We start from the raw sequence: 16,446 nt of genomic DNA on the forward strand, positions 1-16,446 counted from the left end.
CGCTGGCTTATATCTCAAAGGGCAAGCCGGCGCCTGAAGGTCTTAAAGCGCATTCCACTAGAGCTATGGCGGCTTCGTGGGCGGAAAGATTGGAGGTGTCGATCGACCAGATTTGTAAGGCTGCTACTTGGTCTTCTCCAAACACTTTCTATAACCATTATAGATTGAACCTGGGTGCCTCATCTGACCTCTCTTTTGGTGTAAGGGTGCTGCAAGCTGTAGTCCCTCCCTAGTTAGTTACTCTCTGTAATTCTCTCCGTAGTGCTGTCATGGACGACCGAATAAAGTCTTAGTTACTCACCGGTTAACGGTGTTTTTCGGAGTCCATGACAGCACCTGTACATACCCTCCCGTCTTCTTAAGTTCTGGGTGTACACCTCTTCCTTTACTTATATATAATTCACGGGTAGTGAATAGTTAATATTGTATTATTGTTTATTTTGTATGCTATTAACCTTGGTGGTCCTCTTGTGCTCTGTAAACCAACTGATGCGTGGGGAGAGGTGCCGCCCTTATATATCTGTAGGTTTCCTGTTCCTGAAGGGCGGATCCCCTCTCTCCGTAGTGCTTTCATGGACTCCGAAAAACACCGTTAACCGGTGAGTAACTAAGACTTTCCCACGCTTAATACTTATGTGACTGTACAGATAATGCGGTTTTACCGCATCTAATTAAATCTTATAGGAAATTTACGCTGCAGAGACTGAGCGTCTCTGCAACATAAATTGACATGCTGCAGTCTGGAAAGACGCGCTGCATGTCCGCTTATGCAGGGATGCCACGGGCGTCTCCGAATGCATAGTGGGCATGGGATTTCTTGAAATCTATGCTATGCTGTAACATCTGGCCGCCGCGGGTTGGACACTGTAGATGTACACAGCGTCCAACCCGCATTGTTTACTGACCGTGGGAACATACCCTAATACCACACAACCGCCCCCTCCATGAATTGGTAAGTTTGTGAGTGGCTGTTTGCATCAGTATTTTGCACCTCTGCTGCCCCCGCCTTCATCATGGGGGTCTGTTGAATCCTGCAGTGCATTTGTAGTCTGACCTGGTGTTGGTAAGGCTGTATTTTTTCTGTGATTGTTTTATGTACATGGGCCATTAGCTCAAAACTGGCAGCAACCAGTGGGAACCAGATACACTTATCCTGTGTGTGAAGAAGCCTGGCCAAAAGTGGTCTTCATGGAAGAATAGTGGCCAAAAGGTCATACCTCTGACATGGAAACAAGTCTAGCAACTCACTGATGCACGAAAAGATAAAAACTGGACTGATGAGTGACAATGTGATATGTTTGGCAGTACGAGGGAGTTTGTCTGCAGGAAAAAGTAGTCCAATTTCAAGGGTGCCAACACTTTCCGCCATAGAGATGTAAAAATTCTGCAGATGATGCCAGTGCTGCACTTGGTACCAGAACAACAGTGCCACCTTTGTTTATATCAATCAGAAGTGAATGGCAGTAATAACGGTTTCCTTGCCCATATTGCACAGAGGTAGCCACACTGTTTTGCAGCTGCACAGAGCAGACACTGCCAAGAAGTGCCCTTGCAGAGGCCGTGTGCGCCTCCATTGTGTCACGATTGAGCTGTCAGTCAGCAGCCCGGCGACGTAGTGATCTTGTGCCCTTGTCAGTGGTGGGGCATTGTTCTGGTGGGAGGGCTGTGCTACCGTCTCCCATCAGTCACTGACTCCATGGCTGCCCGCCTCCCATCAGTCATTATGGAGCAGTCACCATGGCTGTCCGCCTCCCATCAGTCATTATGGAGCAGTCACCATGGCTGCCCGCCTCCCATCAGTCATTATGGAGCAGTCACCATGGCTGCCCGCCTCCCATCAGTCATTATGGAGCAGTCACCATGGCTGCCCGCCTCCCATCAGTCATTATGGAGCAGTCACCATGGCTGCCCGTCTCCCATCAGTCATTATGGAGCAGTCACCATGGCTGCCCGTCTCCCATCAGTCATTATAGAGCAGTCACCATGGCTGCCCGCCTCCCATCAGTCATTATGGAGCAGTCACCATGGCTGCCTGCCTCCCGTCAGTCATTATGGAGCAGTCACCATGGCTGCCCGTCTCCCGTCAGTCATTATGGAGCAGTCACCATGGCTGCCCGCCTCCCGTCAGTCATTATGGAGCAGTCACCATGGCTGCCCGCCTCCCGTCAGTCATTATGGAGCAGTCACCATGGCTGCCTGTCTCCCATCAGTGATTATGGAGCAGTCACCATGGCTGCCCGTCTCCCATCAGTGATTATGGAGCAGTCACCATGGCTGCCCGTCTCCCATCAGTCATTATGGAGCAGTCACCATGGCTGCCCGCCTCCCATCAGTCATTATGGAGCAGTCACCATGGCTGCCCGCCTCCCATCAGTGATTATGGAGCAGTCACCATGGCTGCCCGCCTCCCATCAGTGATTATGGAGCAGTCACCATGGCTGCCCGCCTCCCATCAGTCATTATGGAGCAGTCACCATGGCTGCCCGCCTCCCATCAGTCATTATGGAGCAGTCACCATGGCTGCCCGTCTCCCATCAGTCATTATGGAGCAGTCACCATGGCTGCCCGCCTCCCATCAGTCATTATGGAGCAGTCACCATGGCTGCCCGTCTCCCATCAGTCATTATGGAGCAGTCACCATGGCTGCCCGTCTCCCATCAGTCATTATGGAGCAGTCACCATGGCTGCCCGCCTCCCATCAGTCATTATGGAGCAGTCACCATGGCTGTCCGCCTCCCATCAGTCATTATGGAGCAGTCACCATGGGTGCCCGTCTCCCATCAGTCATTATGGAGCAGTCACCATGGCTGCCCGCCTCCCGTCAGTCATTATGGAGCAGTCACCATGGCTGCCCGTCTCCCATCAGTCATTATGGAGCAGTCACCATGGCTGCCCGCCTCCCGTCAGTCATTATGGAGCAGTCACCATGGCTGCCCGTCTCCCATCAGTCATTATGGAGCAGTCACCATGGCTGCCCGCCTCCCATCAGTCATTATGGAGCAGTCACCATGGCTGCCCGTCTCCCATCAGTCATTATGGAGCAGTCACCATGGCTGCCCGCCTCCCATCAGTCATTATGGAGCAGTCACCATGGCTGCCCGCCTCCCATCAGTCATTATGGAGCAGTCACCATGGATGCCCGTCTCCCATCAGTCATTATGGAGCAGTCACCATGGCTGCCCGCCTCCCATCAGTCATTATGGAGCAGTCACCATGGCTGCCCGTCTCCCATCAGTCATTATGGAGCAGTCACCATGGCTGCCCGTCTCCCATCAGTCATTATGGAGCAGTCACCATGGCTGCCCGTCTCCCATCAGTCATTATGGAGCAGTCACCATGGCTGCCCGTCTCCCATCAGTCATTATGAAGCAGTCACCATGGATGCCGGTCTCCCATCAGTCATTATGGAGCAGTCACCATGGCTGTCCGTCTCCCATCAGTCATTATGGAGCAGTCACCATGGCTGCCCGCCTCCCATCAGTCATTATGGAGCAGTCACCATGGCTGTCCGCCTCCCATCAGTCATTATGGAGCAGTCACCATGGCTGCCATCTGCCCTTGGTGATCCCCCAGCTGCAGCCCACCAGGGCAGTGACTCGCAGGCTGAGGAGCGCAGTGCTGACACATAGAGCCGGCTGCTGTGCAGGAGGAGGATGATATAATGGTCGGTAGGTGGAGCGCCCCCTCCTCCGCCGTGCACGCTCTCCCGGCCGCCTCTGCACTGCAGATTTCCACGACAAAACAAAGCTGGAGATCGAGCATCGGTGTGACATCGGTGTGGTCTCGGTGCACCGCTGCCGCTCGTCGTCCGGCTGGACACAGTGTGTGTGCCAGGTGGCTGCCCCGAGCCTGGACTCCACCGCATGCATGTGCGTCACTGCTGCCAAGGAGAAGCCCTGAGATCAGCAGCTGTCGCCCAGGATTAGCCCAGCTCCTATAGATGAGACAGGAAAAGCTGTCCTCCAGCCTGAGGCGAGGGGGCAAAGGCGTGAAGAGGCAGAATGCTGGAGGAGGAGGAGGAGTGGGCAACATCCTCAGCACTGTGCTCAAGAAAAGGAACTGCATCGCCAGGACGGCTCCTCGCCTGCTCTGCACCCTGGAGCCAGGTGAGGGGCCACACTGTCCATGGGCATAGGCAGCCGTCAGCACGACTGGTATGGGATCAGCACCAGCTGCTGTTCTGTGCCGTGCCGGTACGTCCGAGGCCGGAGCCGAGCCGCCTGCTGGAGATGCCGGGAATGGGGCTGTGCTGGGCTTCATCTCCAGCAGAAGGGTAGATGGCGGCTGTGTGCCGGCCCTCGGGGACTGCACCGGTAGATTTTCTGCTGCTGTTCGGGTCTTTGTGGTTTTTATGGCAGTGTGTGTATGATGTATGTGTGTATGATGTATGTGTGTATGATGTTTTATGTGTGTATGATGTGTGCGTGTGTATGATGTGTCTGTGCGTGGTGTGTGTGTGTATGGTATGTGTGTGTATGTATGATGCGTGTGCATGATGTGTGTGTATGGTGCGCGTGTGTATGATGTGTGTGTATGTATGATGCATGTGTGTGTGTGTGTAGCGTGTGTATGTATGATGCATGCGGTGTGGAGGGAGCACCCTGCTGGTGGGCAGCTGTGTTCAGCACTGGACAGCGCCCGTCTACCCTTCCTGGGTCAGGCCAGCTGTCACTCAGGACAATCCTGTCCTGGGCTTCCTAGTCTTGTTTGCTTCCTTATTTATTACTAAGATTAAAAACTGGACTGGCCAAAAATCCCACTAGTGCTCGAATTGTGGAAATAAACCCTTTCTCCTTTCCTGTAGGTGTGGACACAAAGTTGAAATTTACACCCGAGCCTTCATTGGGACAGCAGGGCTTTCAGCAGGTAAGAGATGCCCTAAATCTCTCCAGTGTACTGTCCTTGGTTACACACATCTGTGCTGTGCCCGCGGTGGGATGGTTGGTAGATTAATGTATGGTTGGATTTTTCATCATTCAACTTTTCAGTTCTAGGAAATGCTAAGATTCTATGTGATTTCTTCATGGTGTAATGTCAGTGGGATTTTTATAATATATAATTTTTTTTTTAATAAACAATGTGTCATGAGTTATTCATTAACAATAATGAATAATAAGTGGATTCTTGTTTTATGCCATTTTAATATAGCATTTTCATTTGAAATGGAAAAAAAAACATAATTTTTTTTTTTTTTTTTTAAAGTGGTATGACGCTCTTAAAGCTGTTGCCAGATTGCCCACTGGAATACCAAAAGAATGGCGGAGGAGAGTAAGTTCTTTAAAAATATATGTACGCTGTTAAGAGATTTTGGATTTTAATTGTTTATTTGCAAAGTTATGCAAATCTGTTTTATTGCAGCAACATATAGCTGGTGAGAAGACAAAATTCACAGATGCTTCCATAAGGCAAAGATATAGGCTTACTAGTATCTGTTAAACACGTTCAGTCCATTTCAATTTATTTTAGCTTGATGTATATTGATGTTTAACCATAATCCTAAATCAACCTGATATTACATAAATAATATTCCTAACATGGTATCATTATTCTGTCTAAATATCTTGAAAAAATAATTAAACATCTGCTCTGGGTTCTTTACCCTGGAGATAGAAGCTAAAAGGAATTTTCCTGCAAACGCATGCATCAGTAGAAACTGCATGAATGAGCTTGAATAGTAGGTTCCAATCTCTGAGCCTTCAAGCCTTTGATCTGCTGTTTGTGCTGTATGTTCTCTAAAAAAAACCCAAACAGTTCAGGAACAGGCCGTTCTCTTACTCTGGCACATTCTCTGGTTTTATTGTATGTGTGCTTTTAAAAGCTCTGAAATTATATCTCGTTAAGATATTCAAATAATTTTTGCCTTTCTTTTCACTATAATTGGGGTTTAATTAATTTAATCTTTAATACTTTACATTTTCCCCAAATATCAGCAACAAAAAAAAATAAAAGTTGGAAGTTCTTATCTTTTTGTCACAGGAAAGAAATACAGGTCCTTCTCAAAAAATTAGCATATAGTGTTAAATTTCATTATTTACCATAATGTAATGATTACAATTAAACTTTCATATATTATAGATTCATTATCCACCAACTGAAATTTGTCAGGTCTTTTATTGTTTTAATACTGATGATTTTGGCATACAACTCCTGATAACCCAAAAAACCTGTCTCAATAAATTAGCATATCAAGAAAAGGTTCTCTAAACGACCTATTACCCTAATCTTCTGAATCAACTAATTAACTCTAAACACATGCAAAAGATACCTGAGGCTTTTATAAACTCCCTGCCTGGTTCATTACTCAAAACCCCCATCATGGGTAAGACTAGCGACCTGACAGATGTCAAGAAGGCCATCATTGACACCCTCAAGCAAGAGGGTAAGACCCAGAAAGAAATTTCTCAACAAATAGGCTGTTCCCAGAGTGCTGTATCAAGGCACCTCAATGGTAAGTCTGTTGGAAGGAAACAATGTGGCAGAAAACGCTGTACAACGAGAAGAGGAGACCGGACCCTGAGGAAGATTGTGGAGAAGGACCGATTCCAGACCTTGGGGAACCTGAGGAAGCAGTGGACTGAGTCTGGTGTGGAAACATCCAGAGCCACCGTGCACAGGCGTGTGAAGGAAATGGGCTACAGGTGCCGCATTCCCCAGGTAAAGCCACTTTTGAACCATAAACAGCGGCAGAGGCGCCTGACCTGCCTGACCTGGGCTACAGAGAAGCAGCACTGGACTGTTGCTAAGTGGTCCCAAGTACTTTTTTCTGATGAAAGCAAATTTTGCATGTCATTCGGAAATCAAGGTGCCAGAGTCTGGAGGAAGACTGGGGAGAAGGAAATGCCAAAATGCCTGAAGTCCAGTGTCAAGTACCCACAGTCAGTGATGGTGTGGGGTGCCATGTCAGCTGCTGGTGTTGGTCCACTGTGTTTCATCAAGGGCAGGGTCAATGCAGCTAGCTATCAGGAGATTTTGGAGCACTTCATGCTTCCATCGGCTGAAATGCTTTATGGAGATGAAGATTTCATTTTTCAGCACGACCTGGCACCTGCTCACAGTGCCAAAACCACTGGTAAATGGTTTACTGACCATGGTATTACTGTGCTCAATTGGCCTGCCAACTCTCCTGACCTGAACCCCATAGAGAATCTGTGGGATATTGTGAAGAGAAAGTTGAGAGACGCAAGACCCAACACTCTGGATGAGCTTAAGGCCGCTATTGAAGCATCCTGGGCCTCCATAACATCTCAGCAGTGTCACAGGCTGATTGCCTCCATGCCACGCCGCATTGAAGCAGTCATTTCTGCCAAAGGATTCCCGACCAAGTATTGAGTGCATAACTGAACATTATTATTTGATGGTTTTTTGTTTGTTATTAAAAAACACTTTTATTTGATTGGATGGGTGAAATATGCTAATTTATTGAGACAGGTTTTTTGGGTTATCAGGAGTTGTATGCCAAAATCATCAGTATTAAAACAATAAAAGACCTGACAAATTTCAGTTGGTGGATAATGAATCTATAATATATGAAAGTTTAATTGTAATCATTACATTATGGTAAATAATGAAATTTAACACTATATGCTAATTTTTTGAGAAGGACCTGTATATCAACCACTGAGGACTTTCAATTCTAAATATTTTTCTATCTTTTTGTCATTTTTTTTTTCTATTTTTTTTTTTTTTACTGCCACAAAGACCACTAGAGAACATTTTAATTTTGTCTCCATTTTACATACAGTAGATTTTTTTTCTTTTTATTAGACACTTTCAAAGGGAGGAGGGCACGAAACAGTAATTCAGGCATCATTGAGGTGTAATTTTCTTTTTTTTTCTTCTTTCATTTATTTAGGGTAAATGTCGCCATATTAATATATTATTTGTATTTTTAATTTCCTCTTTGAAGGTTATATTAGGGGAAATTCAGCCTCCTGGCTGCATAGCAGAGCTGACTAATCACTGGGTCCAGAGGAGGAAGTACTGTCAGTGCTTATATAGATATATATGTATATGTCTGACAGCCAGCTACCAACTCCCACAGCTACACGGCTTATTGTAAACTGCTTACTCTGTATTGATCTTTTAGATTGCCACTGCAGAGGAAAGCGTGGACCGCCTGGACGTTTATGGTCTATGAGCAGTCCAGAATTTGTTAAAGGGAACCTGTCACCCCCAAAATCGATGGTGAGGTAAGCTCACCGTCATCAGGGGCTTATCTACAGCATTCTGTAATGCTGTAGGTAAGCCGCCGATGTTACCTGAAAGAGGAGAAAAAGAGGTTAGATTATACTCACCCAGGGGCGGTCCCGCTGCGGTCTGGTCAAATGGGTGTCTCAGGTCCGCTTCGGCGCCTCCCATCTTCATTCCATGACGTCCTCTTCTGGTCTTCACGCCGCGGCTCCGGCGCAGGCGTACTTTGTCTGCCCTGTTGAGGGCAGAGCAAAGTACTGCAGTGCGCAGGCGCCGGAAAGGTCAGAGAGGCCCGGCGCCTGCGCACTGCAGTACTTTGCTCTGCCCTCAACAGGGCAGACAAAGTACGCCGGAGCTGCGGCGTGAAGACCAGGAGAGGACATCATGGAATGAAGATGGGAGGCGCCGGAGCGGACCTGAGACACCCATCGGAGCAGGACCGCCCCTGGGTGAGTTTAATCTAACGTCTTTTTCTCCTCTTTCAGGTAACATCGGCGGCTTATCTACAGCATTACAGAATGCTGTAGATAAGCCCCTGATGACGGTGAGCTTACCTCACCATCGATTTTGGGGGTGATAGGTTCCCTTTAAACAAAAAAGAAATGTGAATCTTCTTAAAGTGTATATCTAATTCCTGGCTATTTCACATCAGGGGTTGAAAGAGGTCACTGCACACCGGGCAGTTCGGTTGATACAGGAACAATATGTTCCTCAGAGAGTATTATGCAGGTTTCTCAATTAGAATAGGTTCGGTGCATGATATTCCCTGTGCATGTTACAATGGTCACAGACACTGTGCTGCCCAGTGTGTAATCTGGTCTCTCCGCACCCCCTCTCATAGCTTGGGAGGTATGCTTTAAGACCATGAGACTCAAGCAAACAATCCAAAAAGCTGATATATTTTAGTGAAAAATATTTTGGTTTAAAAAAAAGCTCCAACTCCAAGATACATTATACAGGTAGCTATTATGGGTTTTCATAATTGTCATTTAGTTACTTCCAGTTTATAAGTAGTCTGTTCTTTCTGTAATGTAAATGAGCTCTCTACTCCACAATTTCCCAGTGAGCTGTAGCAGTGGATTTCTGCTTGTATCAGGTCTGGAGAACGTAGATTTTAGACTGTTTTTGTCCGTTAAACATTGCACTGAACTGTAGTCACTGATCATAGCGGTGCCCATATTTTTATCTTGTTTAAAAGGACTTTTCTCCCCTCCTTCTATATCTCTTGTATTCCCTATGAAATAGGAATTTTGTAGCATAAATTTGCAGCGTCATTTTTTTAATGAAATGCCTCCTCTGAGCTTTGTGGCATTTTTGCACTTTGTCCGAATTTTTAAACGTAGTCATTTTGTCAGCTGATTGTCAGTCATATCCCTTTCTAAGCCGTATCCACTTTCCTCACCATGTTTGAAAAGAAACTGGGGGAGAGAAATGTCACAAATTTTAGCGAAGATTTGTCACCAGAACACATGACTTTTGAAGCCAAAAAAGTAACACAAATGAAATAAATTCTCCCATATTTGAAATTTGACATATCTATTCTGCATTGCTGACTTGTTCTTGTATGTTTAGGTATGGTTGACACTTGCAGACCAGTATCTGCACAGCATTTCCATAGACTGGGATAAGACAATGCGCTTTACATTCAATGAAAGAAGCAATCCTGATGATGACTCAATGGGAATACAAATAGTGAAGGTAATAAAATTTCAGTTCTTGGTAAACCGGAATCTGGAGAGCAGGCGGGAGGGGGGGGGGCTCTTGGAAAAAGGTTAGACAACCCCCTTTAAGGTTCAAAACGGACACAGGTCTATTGAGTTTAAACTATAGTCCTAAATTCCAAAGTCTCACCGCTTGTAAAGTAAAGATTTGCCGTATGTGATTATTAAATCTTAATCGTTGACCTAGAGAATGCTGTCTTGTCATCGTTGCAGGCTTACGTAAAACAAATATAATTTAAAAGATTGCTGTGCTGTCCATTTATGAACATTGTACTTGGTTCACTCATGAGTCCTCTTTTTTTTCTCCATATTGAATTACCGTACTCTGATTTTATATAACCGCAATCCACCGATTCCCTTAATAACCTTGGTCGCTCTTCTCTGTCCCCAAGCTGTAGTTCAGCTATGTCCTTCTTATACACCAGAGCCCAAAATTGGACACCGTATCCTAAGTGTGGCCGCACTAGTGACTTGTATAGATGCAGACCTACATTAAAAAAAAAAAATTACGGAAAAACTTAATTCACATATTTGGTTTTGGTTCAAGTTGAAAATCTTTGCTGTTGGAAATTGTGTAATTTATTGAGACATGACATACCAGTGGTCACTGGAAACTAATCTCTCAACAAATTCAGGGCTAGCTTGCGAATCACCACAAATATCAAAGTATATCACAGACAACTCAAATATGGATTTCATCCTGACGACTCATAATGTGGCTCTGCAGTCAATATAACCCTCATATGCCTGTAAGCACAGCTGGCAAAATTTGGGTTTGTCCCCAGTGAGCTGATGGATAGTGTCCTGGGAGGATTTCCTCCCAGGCAAGGATCAGAGTATCAGTAAGGTTCTGTATAGGGGCATTAGATGCACTGATACATAATGTCCCAGTAGTAGTCAATTGGATTTAGGTTTGGGGAACTTAAGCATTGCAGGACCTTAAGTATTCATGGTTACGACCACTAGCAACTAGCTAACAGTCACTAGATCAGTGGTCATAACCATGTATATCTTAAGGTCCTGCAATGCTTGCACATGAATCAGAAAAACTATACTACATGTCTAATTGGAGGTATTTGCTAATATTATTTTTATTACACCTACTACATATTGGGATAGAACCTTGGAGATGGGAATACCCCTTTAAGGGTCAGTCAATGTTATAAATGCCCGGATTAGCCAGTAACTGCCTATATACTTTGGCCATGAGGCCGGGCATGGTCTTGCACCAGGAGGAACCAGGGACACAGTAAACCAGTGTTAAGTCCAACAATGGCTCTGAGGATTTCATTCTGGGTAACAAAAGGAAATCTGGGTACCATTGGTTGCTTCTGCCAACCTGAAGGGATATGCCTTCCCGCCACCAAACCGGTTATGCAGTGGTTTGAAAGGTAATTGTATCTTTTTATTGTCCGAAACCTTTTTCCTTGCTGGACCTGCAGATTTCTGCTTCCAAATATACACTGCTCAAAAAAATAAAGGGAACACTTAAACAACAGAATATAACTCCCTAGTAAATCAATCTTCTGTGAAATCAAACTGTCCACTCAGGAAGCAGCACTGTTTGACAATCAATTTCACATGCTGTTGTGCAAATGGAATAGACAACAGATAGAAATTATTGGCAATTATCGAGAGACACTCAATAAAGGAGTGGTTCTGCAGGTGGGGACCACAGACCACATCTCAGTACCAATGTTTTCTGGCTGATGTTTTGGTAACTTTTGAATGTCGGTTGCGCTTTCACACTCGTGGTAGCATGAGACGGATTCTACAACCCACACAAGTGGCTCAGGTAGTGCAGCTCATCCAGGATGGCACATGAATGCGAGCTGTGGCAAGAAGGTTTTCTGTGTCTGTCAGCGTAGTGTCCAGAGGCTGGAGACAGGCCAGTATACCAGGAGATGTGGAGGGGGCCGTAGGAGGGCAACAACCCAGCAGCAGGACCGCTACCTCAGCCTTTGTGCAAGGAGGAACAGGAGGAGCACTGCCAGAGCCCTGCAAAATGACTTCCAGCAGGCGACAAATGTGCATGTGTCTGCACAGTTTGAAATAGACTCCATGAGGATGGTCAGAGTGCCCGACGTCCACAGATGGGGGATGTGCTCACAGCCCAACGCCATGCAGAGCGCTTGTCATTTGCCACAGAACACCAGGATTGGCAAATTCGCCACTGGCGCCCTGTGCTCTTCACAGATGAAAGCAGGTTCACACTGAGCACATGTGACAGACGTGACAGAGTCTGGAGACGCCTTGGAGAGCGATCTGCTGCCTGCAACATCCTTCAGCATGACCGGTTTGGCAGTCAGTGGGTCAATAATGGTGTGGGGTGGCATTTCTTTGGAGGGCCGCACAGCCCTCCATGTGCTCGCCAGAGGTAGCCTGACTGCCACTAGGTACTGAGATGAGATCCTCAGACCCCTTGTGAGACCATATGCTGGTGCAGTTGGCCCTGGGTTCCTCCTAATGCAGGACAATGCCAGACCTAATTTTGGCTGGAGTGTGTCAGCAGTTCCTGCAAGATGAAGGCATTGAAGCTATGGACTGGCCTGCCAGTTCCCCAGACCTGAATCCGATTGAACACATCTGGGACATCATGTCTCGCACCTTCCACCAATGTCACGTTGCACCACAGACTGTCCAGGAGTTGGCGGATGCTTAATTCCAGTTCTGGGAGGAGATCCCTCAGGAGACCATCCGCCGCCTCATCAGGAGCATGCTCAGGCGTTGTAGGGAGATCATACAGGCACATGGAGGCCACACACACTACGGAGCATCATTTCCTTGTCTTGAGGCATTTTCACTGAAGTTGGATCAGCCTGTAACTTCTTTTTCCACTTTGATTTTGAGCATCATTCCAACTCCAGACCTCCGTGGGATATTCGTTGTGATTTACGTTGATCATTTTTAGGTTTTATTGTTCTCAACACATTCCAGTATGAAATGAATAAAGATTTACAACTGGAATATTTCATTCAGTGATATTTAGGATGTGGGATTTTAGTGTTCCCTTTATTTTTTCTGAGCAGTGTAATTCAGGATAGCTGAGGTTCTCAACAATAATTACTTGTCATGATTTTATATGCTTCAAGAGATGATTTTCTACCTTTTTATTTGGAGCCTTGTAACAAACCCAGATCGGTATCTTAAGGTTTCTTCCTCCCTTTGTTTCCACCTATAGGGATTCTACAGTCGGTTCTTCAGTTTATTAATTGTTTTGTGTTATTTGTCTATCTGATTTATATTTCAGGATCTTCATAGAACAGGATGCAGCTCCTATTGTGGGCAGGAGGCAGAGCAAGATAGAGTGGTTCTCAAACGTGTGCTTTTGGCTTATGCCAGGTGGAACAAGACTGTAGGTTACTGCCAAGGATTTAATATTCTAGCTGCCCTCATACTGGAAGTAATGGAGGGCAATGAAGGTGATGCACTTAAGGTAGGTAAAGTGATTGAGCATAGCATACATTTTGATAAAACCCAAACAGTCTATCACCAGAAACACCTCTAAGGGTATGTGCACGTGTCCAGTATTTGCAGCATATTTTCTCTTTTTCTGTTTGTCAGGAAAAACTGTGTAAAATACATCCGTTTTCTCATATTTGGTACTGTAAAATGCTGTGTTTTTTCCATTGCAAAAACTTGAAGAAAACATGCCAAAAAACGCAAACGTGAAACAAGCTCTTACTGTCATGTATGGTGGTGGTGTGGTTTATTTTGAAGCTACAGCACATTGTCTCAAATTTTACTATCTCAAACCCCACTTTGCACCAGAATATACGATACTTTAGACTATTATAAAGCATCTGTACAGCAGCTTAAAGAGTACCTTTCACTAGTTTGGCTGTCCATTAAATTTAAGAAAACAGTGGGCAGCCTTATTGACAAAAATGCACTTATTGACAAAAATATGCACAAAAGTGACCCTAATCCCAGACTAAAAGACCCGACTTTCTAGCAAAAGTCAGGTAAAAACTTCCTGGATGTGAAAATCCGACATGAGAGAGATCCCACAAACCTCTGCGGCCCCCATCACTATGAAAACACTTGATCTTGCATGTTATCGCAGGTCCTCACATTATTTTTTTTAATCTAATCTACTGCTTTTGCATCCTTTACCAAGTAATTACTGATTAGGAAAATCATTAGATGAGTTACCGATTGGTAAAGGATTCTGCAGTACTAGTTTAGAACAAATGTGAGATTTCACAATAGCAAGATCACACACTTTAACTGTGAGAGGGACCGGAGAAGGTTGTAGGATTATACACACACTACTCACTAAAAGTTAAGGATATTTGGCTTTCAGATGAAATTTATAGAAAATGTAAAAAAGTTCATGCTACAGTGATATTTTTTTCAAGAAAGTAGGGCATTTAAATAAAATAGTGCAATGGTCATTTCCTCATCTAAAACAATTTATTGAAACAAAAACAAACAGTGGTTGATATACCTCAAGAAAAAATGTCAATGTCTCAATAACTTGCCATGTGGCCTAGAGCACCGATTACGCCATGACGTCGTCTTCTCATGCTGGTCACAAGTGGAGTTATTGTCTTCTGAGGCATGGCATCCCACGCTTCTTGTAGGTCGGTCCTCAGGTCATTGAGGTTCTGGGGTACAGAGTTACGAGCCTCTACACAGCGACTCAGCTGATCCCATATGTTTTCTATGGGATTCAGGTCTGGAGAAAGTTCAGGCCACTCCATTTGAGATACTCCAGTCTCCAGCAGCTGTTTCATAATTATGTGACCTCGATGAGTTGGAGCATTGTCATCCATGAAGATGAAGTTAGGCATGTTTTGTTTGTGCAGAGGAACAGTGACTGAATTAATGATGATATTCAAGTAGTAGGGGCTTGTCACTGTTCACAAAGTGTAGGCCAATTCTGTATTGACTAGACACACCTGCCCACGCTGTAACATAACCACCACTGGTGACAAAAGGGGCTGATGCATAGCGCCCTTTGACGTCTCCAACATGTTGGCGGACATCATTTCTCCTCAGAGTTAATCGATTTTCATCAGTGAACGACATTAAGGCCCACTGATCCCTCTTCCCTCATGTGCTTGTGCATGGTGGTGTTGTCAGCTACTTTTGCAGGTAATGTAGCACGCAGACCACGCTGTTGTAAATGGTTTTGAATTGTCTGATTTGACGCTTGGGTGCCTTTCACCTCCCTTAAATGTGCCTAGAGTTGTGTGGCATTCATGATCCGGTTCCGAAGGGCATTGTTCACAATGAAGCGGTTATTAGTGTGGGATGTAGCCAAAGAATGTCCACTTTTCTGCCTTTTTGTGACTCCAGTATCTTTATATAATACCATATCGATGCCGCGCTTGAGTATACATAGAGAGGAATTCCTCCGGGGTAGCCAAAAAGCAAATAACCTAAAAGACCCCGATTCCACTCAGGATAATCAAGTGACCATGTAAATAGATAAAAAGTTAAATAGTCCCTCTACCGAACAGAACCACTATAGTGCTCGCGTGGTGTACTTATCCACCGGTCAACAAACCTGTAGCTGCCAGCTTACCTATATATATTGGGTGCTGCAGCATGCGGTGCAATACTAGTTCTGCTTGATGTAGGCTCACCTGCTTGGTGCAGATGTCCGGGGCTGCGTTGCTGTCTGCATCAGATGGTGGGACGCGATGTAGAGCCAGGGATGCACTGGCCGGTAGCGTCCCTGGATACTACGCGGAGCAAAAAAAAACTTTGCTTGCAGTGAAGCATGTTAGTGGCTCGGTGATGCTTTAGAGCTACTTTGTTGCCTTTAGAACTGGGAATTGGCAGCATGTAGGTGGCAAGATGCATTTAATAAAGTATCAGGAAATACCAAGGAGAAAACGTCACACCGTAGGGAAGCTGCCTCTTGGACACAATTGGACTGTACAACATGACAATTTATCCCAAGCATGCCTCAAAGTTCACTGAGGTTTGTGTTCTGAAGAAGTCATGGAAGATCTTGGAATGGCTGTTGGTCGCCTGACTTTAACTGCAACTCTTTGGTGGGATTTGAAGAATGCATTTGCAGCACACAAACCCAAAGCGTTTTGGTGAACTGGAGGCCATGGCCCATGAGGCACGTGCTAGGATTCCTTAAGAATTATACCAGAAACGAGTGTTTGGCTATATATCATGTCTGCATTAAGTTATTTCAGTCAAAGGTGCTCTATTAAGTACTAAAGTCATGCAGGATTTATAACTTCTGAGGCTGCATTAGTTATTAAACGTGGCATTTTTAGTTGAGCTTGGAGATCTACTTGTTATATTAGTCATGTTGAGATGTATAAAATATTCTTTTGTGGGTTAAGACAAACAGCAGCAAGTTAGTACATTTTTGCTAATAAACCTAATTTGCAATGGGAGTTGAATATTTTTTTATTGTAACTGTATATATCTCAAATACAAACCCCTCTTTTTAAGCAGAATACAAAAACGTTGGGTGTTGTATACCATTGGGATAATAAAGTATCTTTTCTTTGACGCAATAGCAAATGCTAAGTATCTTGAAATGAACTTAATGAATGCATGG

General features: G+C 45.0%; 1 protein-coding gene across 4 annotated transcripts in view; it reads left to right on the forward strand.

Annotated features, from left to right (window-relative positions):
• The window catches only part of TBC1D30 (TBC1 domain family member 30), a 109,998-nt gene that overhangs the window by 78,641 nt on the left and 14,911 nt on the right, over positions 1-16,446 (forward strand). For 2 of the 4 annotated variants that reach the window (XM_069764678.1, XM_069764679.1), the window contains exons 4-7: positions 4,805-4,866; positions 5,203-5,268; positions 9,763-9,888; positions 13,162-13,347. In XM_069764678.1, coding sequence (XP_069620779.1) covers positions 4,805-4,866; positions 5,203-5,268; positions 9,763-9,888; positions 13,162-13,347 — 440 coding nt within the window. Of the gene's footprint in view, positions 1-3,483; positions 4,107-4,804; positions 4,867-5,202; positions 5,269-9,762; positions 9,889-13,161; positions 13,348-16,446 lie in introns of those variants that run through there. The other 2 variants (XM_069764681.1, XM_069764680.1) reach the window with 2 other exon arrangements.

The sequence above is a fragment of the Ranitomeya imitator genome, chromosome 4 (genome assembly GCF_032444005.1).
Source record: "Ranitomeya imitator isolate aRanImi1 chromosome 4, aRanImi1.pri, whole genome shotgun sequence".
Taxonomy (NCBI): domain Eukaryota; kingdom Metazoa; phylum Chordata; class Amphibia; order Anura; family Dendrobatidae; genus Ranitomeya; species Ranitomeya imitator.